This window comes from Trichechus manatus, unplaced genomic scaffold (assembly GCF_000243295.1).
Source record: "Trichechus manatus latirostris isolate Lorelei unplaced genomic scaffold, TriManLat1.0 scaffold00008, whole genome shotgun sequence".
NCBI classification, from domain to species: domain Eukaryota; kingdom Metazoa; phylum Chordata; class Mammalia; order Sirenia; family Trichechidae; genus Trichechus; species Trichechus manatus.
The window spans coordinates 5,818,844-5,826,703 of NW_004443944.1; the positions used below are offsets into that span (position 1 = coordinate 5,818,844).

The 7,860-nt window shown below is 45.5% G+C and overlaps 1 protein-coding gene across 1 annotated transcript in view; it reads right to left on the reverse strand.

Moving 5' to 3' along the window:
* Positions 1–7,854, reverse strand: part of RAB22A (RAB22A, member RAS oncogene family) — a 56,926-nt gene extending 49,072 nt beyond the window's left edge. Inside the window, exons 1-2 of the mRNA XM_004370209.3 lie at positions 7,789–7,854; positions 6,507–6,586 (exon numbers count right to left, since the gene is read on the reverse strand). Coding sequence (XP_004370266.1) covers positions 6,507–6,586; positions 7,789–7,824 — 116 coding nt within the window. The 5' untranslated portion in view covers positions 7,825–7,854. The remainder of the gene's footprint in view (positions 1–6,506; positions 6,587–7,788) is intronic.
* Between the last annotated feature and the right edge of the window lie 6 nt (positions 7,855–7,860).

Sequence of the window (7,860 nt, forward strand, 5' to 3'; positions counted from 1 at the left end):
GATGCAACGTGATGGCAACTGGCTTAGTTTTGAATATTCCCAAAGGAGCAAATAAATAATCTGCTCAAGGCTACACAACACTAAGTTACTGGGCTGGGGTGTGAACGCAGGCAGCCTGGCTGGAAAGCTGCCTTCTGAACACTACGCTATACTGACTCTCGACAGTGTAACTTTGACGGAAAGATGGAGGGAGGGCAGGTGAGCAGAGGGAGGTGGGAGGGGAAGGGTGGCCAAATCCCCATCTTCCAAAGAAGGAAGTCAATGTCTAAAATGATGGGGTGGTGGAGCCCTGGTGGCACAACGGTTAAGCGCTTGGCTGCTAACCAAAAGGTCGGCGGTTCGAACCCACCCAGAGGCTCCATCTGGGAAAGATGCTATGGGGCAGTTCTATTCTGTCACATGGGGTCGTTATGAGTTGCTAGTACCTAACAACATACAGTTTCACAGAAATTGAATCACACAGTAAAACAGTAGGGTGATGAGGGGAAAATCAAGAATCAGCAGTATCTGTAGTTATGAAAAAATCTGGAGAAAAGATCAGAAAAAACAGCTAAATGCCATCGGGATAAAGAATCCAAGTGGACTAGGGGACTGCTATACTTAAAATCCCTGTGACACTATTTGCTGTTATAAAAACCACATCTACAAGTTACTTTGCTAAAAATTAAAAAAAAAAAAAATTGTTTTTAAAGACCTAAATATTTAAAAAAGCATAATGGCGACCATTTATTGAGCCCCAGGGGTCCAGAAACTGTGCTAAGCATTTTGCACTTGATCTTCACCCAAAGGCCAAGAAGCCCTGTGCTAAGCATTTTCAATGGATATCTCGTGGAATTCTCCTAACAACATGAAGTCGACCCTATCATTATCCTGACAGGATACTGGTGATGAGGACACAGACTCGGGGGTTCAACTGCCAAGGGGTTACACAGCTAGCAAGTGGCAGAGCCGTGGCCAGTCTGACTCCGGCGTCCTTGTTGTCACCACAAGGGAAGATGAGGCCTAGACGTCAGACAGGGCAATAGGGATGGAGGGATGCTGAGGGGGTGGCCTGACTCACTGCTGGCGGGGGGAGGGGCTGCCCAGGTTTCTGGCTTGGCAACTGAGGGAAGGTTGGCTTTTTTTTCTACAACAGGGTCTATGGAAAGAGGAGTGGGGTTTCGAGCCTCCGAGCGGGAGTCTTGTTCAGTTACAGACATGTGAGTCCCCAGGTGTCGGGGGCACCCATGGGTGCAGGCCCTGTGGGGAGTGGAGTCTACGTGTCGGGTGCTTAGGAGGGAATCTGGCGCTCGCTGTGTGGGATGTAGCCACACACAGGCAGTGACTCTGGCCCAGGCAGTCCGGCTCTTTCCTTCTAAGGGACAGAGTTGGGCCATTGGAGGAGAGTACACATGTGGGAGGAGGGACAGACAGACACCTGCAGGTGAGTATGTCCAGGCCCTAGGTTGGCAATGGACCTAAGGAGAAAGGCTGCAGAAGTGGGCTCTGAGTCTATCTTAACCCGGTGAGGCCGAGCAGTGGGAGGAGACGAGAGCACCGGTGTATGACATGGAGGTGAAAACAGCGAAGAAAGATGGCATTTACTAAGTAAGTGGGAGGAGGAGCAGCCAGGAGGGGACAGAGAGAATGGTCATGGACATAGGAAGGGAACCAGGGATGAAGCCATGGGTATGCCCTGCAGAAGTGATGGCGGAGCCACAGCCCATCCCCAGGCCCACGTGGCCTGGTCCCTGCTGCCTCACCGGGCACCCTGCCCGCCACTCACCCTCTGGCTCTCTGTCCTCCAGCCACACCTCCTCCTGCCTGCTACTCTCACAATCTCTGCTGCCCCCCTGCCTGGACCACCTCTCTTCTGCTCATAGCCCCTCCACATCACCAACTAGTTAACTTCCTTCTTCCAACATTTTTTTTTTTAAAACTTTGTTCTTGAGAATACACACACAGAACATAAACCAAGTCAACAGTTTCTACATGTACAATTTAGTGACACTGATTAGTCTTTGACTTGTGCAACTATTCTCACCCTCTTTTTCTGAGGTGTTCCTCCCCCGTTAACATAAATTCACTGCCCCCTTAGGTGCCTATCCTATCTTTAGAGTTGCTGTTGGCAAATTGATCCCAAGTACATAGTTCTCAAAAGAGTGTAATGCTCAAGAAAGACTTTTTTTTTTTTTTTAAACTAGTTAAGCTAAACTATTGCTTGCCTTTCAGAAGATTCCAGGGGATAGTTTTGGTTTAAGGTTTAAAGATTATCTCAGGGCAATAACTTCAGGAGTTCATCCAACCTTCATGGCTCCAGGATGTCTGGAGTCCATGAGAATTTAAATTCTGTTCTGCATTTTCCCCCTTTTGATCAGGATTCTTCTATGGAATCTTTGATCAAAACGTTCAGTAATGCCAGCTGGGCACCATCCAGTTCTTTTCTGGTCTCGTGGCAAAGGAGGCAACTGTTCATAAAGGCAATTAAGAGCACATTCCATATCCTCTTCCTATTCCTGACTCTCCTTCTTCCTCTGTTGCTCCAGGCGAATAAAGACCAATTGTTGCGCCTTGGATGGCTGTTTATAAGCTTCTAAGACCCCAGGCACTACACAATGAACTAGGAAGTAGAACAGAAACACTACATATGTGCTTCTATTCTAGGCCAATTATCTGGGATGTCCCATGAAACCATGTCCCTAAACCTCCAAACCAAGAAACCAAATCCCATGAGGTTTTGGGATGCACAGTCATGTGCTGCATAATGTCTGTCTGGGCAATGTCCGACCACATCTCTGACCGACTCAGTATACAGTGTACCTTTCTATGCATAAAGAAATTAAAGAAACACTTCCAAATGCACTAAAACATCTTTAACATAATAATACAGTAACAATAATGTTTTGATGTGTTGCAAAGTAGCACTCACTTGTTAGTACAAACCATTGTATGTATCTCGAATTTTTAAGTAATAAGCTTTACAAGGGCTAGTTTGCAACTACGGGTTGTACATAAGTTGGACATTCGTAACTTGGGGGCTGCCTGTACATAACATGGTGTTCACACAACATTCAGATCACACAACGTCCTATTTCACAGACTGTATTGTACGTGTTAAGTGACATGTGACTGGACACAAATAGCCTCAGCAGCTACTTTTTTTTTTGTCACTGTTGTAAATATATCTATCACACAACTTTTGCCAATTCGACTTCTTACAGGTGTACAAATTATTGACAGCAATTATAATAATTACCTGTGCAACCCTACCCTTAATGCAATTATTTCCATCACTGTTAATCCCTCCTTCTCCCCTCCCTCCTGCCCCTGCTAACCACTAATAAACTTTGGTGTCTATATATTTGCCTTTTTTTGTCTTTTTATAGAAGTGAGGTCATACAATATTTGTCCTTTCGTGAATGACTTATTTTCCTCAGCATAAAGTCTTCCAGCTCCTCCATACTGCGGCACGTATCAAGACTTCACTTCCCCCACTAGCTGAGGAGTGTTCCACTGCATGTATGCACCACATTTTGTTTATCCACTTGCCTGCTGACGGGAATTTGTTTCTACCTTTTGGCTATTGTGAATAGTATTGCAATGAACACTGGTGTACAAGTGTCTGTTTGAGTCTCTGCTTTCAAGTCTTTCGGGTATATATCTAAAAGGAGAATCGCTGGGTCATATGGTAATTCTATTTTCAGTTTTTTGAGGCAACGCCACACTGTCTTCCAACATTCTTTCTTCTTATTTTTTTTTGAAAAAATTTTTTTATTGTGCTTTAGATGAAGGTTTACAGAGCAGGTTAGTTTCTCATTAAACAATTTCTTAAACTTAAAAAAAAACTAAACTTCTAATAGACTTTTAATCCGCTCATCTTTCAAATGTTTAAATGTCAGTGCTTCCAAGTGCTTCAAACCTTCATTGCTTCCCCTAAGCATAGGTCAGGCCCCTGTAACATGCTCTCACATTTCTCCTTCGTAGCACATAATAGAGTCAATTAAATAATTTCCTGTACATTAGTTATAGAATGTCTCTCTTCCTTGTTGGTAAGGCCCATGAAGCAGGAACCGTGTTTGGCTAACTCAGGGGTCAGCAAACTTTTTCTCAAAAAGGCCAGATAGTAAATATTTTTGGCTTTGTGGGCCATATGGTCCCAGTCACAACTATGCAGCTCTGCCATGGGAGCCCAAAACAGCCTCTGACAAGATGTAAATGAATGGGCGTGGCTGCATTCCAATAAAACTTTATTTACAAAAATAGGTGGTGGGCCAAAGGGTCATACTTTGCTGACCCTTCATCTAAATCACCAGCACTCCGTCTAGCGCCTGGCATATAGAAGGTACTTAATGAATGAATAAGGCTAAAAAAATGCCATCAAGGTTGGCAATCAGATGGAAAGTGGAAGCCAGGGAAGGTGGCTTTAGTGGAATCGCGGGGGTGGGGGGAATAGAGATGACAGCGGGCTGAGGAGTATGCAGAAGTTGAGGAAGTAGGAACTTCTCTTTCAAGAGTTCCACAACTTGCGGGGCAGGGTTGGGGAATGGTATTGTTGCTGTGGCGCGGGGTAGATCATGAGTACGGTTGTGGGTTATGATAAGAAGGCAGGGCTAGGTAGTAAGCAAAGGAAAAATTGATGAAGAGTAGGGTGCGTGGGCTCCAGAGCTCAAGACTGTGCCTGGGGCGGAGAGTGGGTCTTGAAGAAGGAAGACACCTTCCGTCGCTGCGGAAAGAAGACATGGAAAGGTTGTTGTGTGCCACTGAGTTGATTCTGACTCATAAGACCCTATAGGACAGAGTACAAGCGCCGCATAGGGTTTCCTAGGTTGTAATCTTTACCGGAGCAGATCGTCAGGTCTTTCATTCTGCGGAGCTGCTGGGTGGGTTTGAACCACCGACCATTTGGTTAGCAGCTGAGTGCTTAACCATTGTGCCACCAGGGCTCTTTCAAGGAAAGGCAGAAAGAAATGAAAGGGAAGCCTTGTATTTTTGCCTGTGAAACGTGAGGGAAGACATGTGGTGAAGACAGTGCCACCCAGAAGGCTGAGGAACCATGGGTGTCTGGCGGGTCAGGAGCTGTGGGCAAACCAGGTGTGGTGGCAGCCCAGGACAGGGACACAGGCCTCCCCAGTAAGGACAGCACCAGACTTCCTCTTCTTCTGAGTGGAACACGCTGAGAGGAACGCTTCTAACCGAGGTGACACCTGGGTGTTTTGTGGGTTCTGTGCTTCCAGGTCTGACTGAGTGTGAAGTGTGTCACTGAGTCACCAGCGCTACCTGCTGTCCCTTCCTATTGCTCACTTTCCCGTGCAGGCAGTGACAGGCAGGCCCCGAGGAGGATGAGGTCAAGCCTGAAACATGCGGACATACCCAGTTTTTTCTTGGAGGATACCAAAAGGCATTTTAATTTCAGAAATAGCCAGCGGTAGATTTCATCCCCACGTCTTCAGACACGCAGGAGACCCACAGAGTTTAACAAAGCAGTTACCAAAAATAACCAGCACATAAACTGACAACAGGAGCTTGTAATTTCTCAAGGGACAATGCTGTGGCGGTTTCCCTCATCTGCTATAACATACAACTTATCTGCGATTTCTGTTAGGCAGATGATCTGCATAGAGCACAAGAGCACATTTTACCCAAATGATGGATAATATAGAATTCTTCAAATGGAGGAAAACATGTGATTGGGAGCTTAACAATAAAAATACTATACCAGCTACTTAGTTTTACAAGCATAACATAAAATTAAAACCTGTAAGACACAACTTCTCACATAAAACCAAACCAAACCCATTGCCATGGAGTCCATTCTGACTCATAGTGACCCTACAGGACAGAGTAGAACTGCTCTATAGGGTTTCCAAGGAGCGGCTGGTGGACTCGAACTGCCGACGTTTTGGTTAACAGGTAAGCTCTTAACCACTGTGCCACCAGGGCTCAGAGAAGGTATTCGGTATTGTAATACTTAAATACCTTGAAAAGTTTTCTCAGAGTCAAAAAGCTATAAGCTAGTCAATTTCACTTATCCAAAAAGTCAGAGGCCTGAAAAAAATCTTACATTTCAACATTAATTTACTAATTCATTATCACGACCACTGCGGGAATGTGTGAAAAAGATTCGGATTCTGTTCTACTTTTTGGGAAGAACTAAAACCATCTAAAAATCTTTTAATTGACATGCTTGAAAGAATAATATCAGGACTTGTTTTCTTAGAACTCATTTTGAGATATAATTACTGTCGGTATCTATAGACGGAAACATAACTTATTATAGTCTAATAATAAGGAAAACTCTAACTCACATTTTCCTTTTGATGTTTTTCACCCTTCACAAATCAAAAGTACATTTCCTAAAACACAGCAATGCTTTCTGTATTCTTCCAAGCCCTTCCTGAGAAGATAGGAATCAGCATCTCAGAACTCGCTGAGTGTGAAATGGCAACACCTCCACCTGCATGATCTTTTTATTGGGAAGGACTCTCAAGGTACCTTTTGATGTGCATTAAATAAACGTAGTTTCTTACCCTATAGTTGGGTTGATGTTCGGATCAAAACTGTCTTCCACAAATCGCCACACAATACTCGATTTACCTACACCTGTATCCTGAAAGAGAAGGACATGGTCCGTAAGAGAACATTTACCTGCTTGCAGATGCTGAAAACTACCTGTGGCTTAAGTTGCGGACTTTAGAAAAATCACCTCAAATATGCAAATTTTAGAAGTTAAGGGATATAAAGGGGGCTTTCATAAAAATTCAGCAGAGTAACTGTTGTTGTCAGTTGCAGTCAGGCTGATTTTGATTTTGACTCCATATGTGCAGAGCAGAACTGTTCCACAGGGTTTGCAAGGCTGTGACCTTTCAGAAGCAGATTACCAGGCTTGCTGGGAGATTTCTTAAGTTTTAAAAAGACACTTGGACCTTTTGAAAGATCCAAAGTTTCTCCTTAGCGTGAAAAGTGACAAACGAACTTGCTTTTTAACATGTCTACGCAAATTATGAACTGTTGAAATACTTCTGAGTAATCCCTGATAAATTCCCAGCCCCAGCCTATTTAGGGGTGAAAAAAAAACTGACTGGAATTATTTTCAATCTTTAAGGCAGCAACTTGGGAAACAGAGCATCAACCTCAAAAAGAATGCTTTGAAATGGCAGTTACCCTGACAATACAGGAAGCTAAAACTTTCAACTAGTCTTTGGGGTTTCCAACAAGATGGTTAAGTTTCTTAGACTTGACCCACTCCCCTTTAGCCCGCCAGCCCCTTATCCCCCAGCAAAACCATACCTTCACAGAGTAACTCTGCAAGAAGTGTCAGGGCGTCCCACAGGTTCAAAAATAACAGATGGGAAAGGAGGCTAATTAAAACCTAAAGACCTGTTAATGCTTTTACTTTGGAAGACTTGGCTAACTCCCAAGCAGTACCCTGGGAAAGTTATCTGAGAAACTACTTAAGAGTTACTTTTAATCTAGGTGCAATGAAGAGGTCAGCAGGGCTCCTTACACTTTGGGGGCTGAAAGAGTCAGGGTTCAGGGACTCTGGAAGCCCTCCCTGGGCTCCAGGAAGGGAACGGGGGAACGGTCCCTCTGGCCTAAGGACCACCTGGAGGGTGCAGCAAGGTAGGCAGGACAGCCCCAGGGCGAGAAGGAGGGGTCTGCGGGACAAGTGGGCGGTGCCGCCGACAGAGGCTGGGGGTGCAGGGGACGTGGGGACACCGGGGGACACCTGGGTTTCCAGCCCAGCCGGCTTCCCAGCCCAGCCGGCTTCCCGCCCCTGCGGCCCTCCCGGCCCGGCCCGCCACCACTCACCCCCAGCAGACACACTTTGAGCTCTCTCAGCGCCATGGCCCAGGAGCCAGGGGCGCGGGCCCGCCGCCGCCC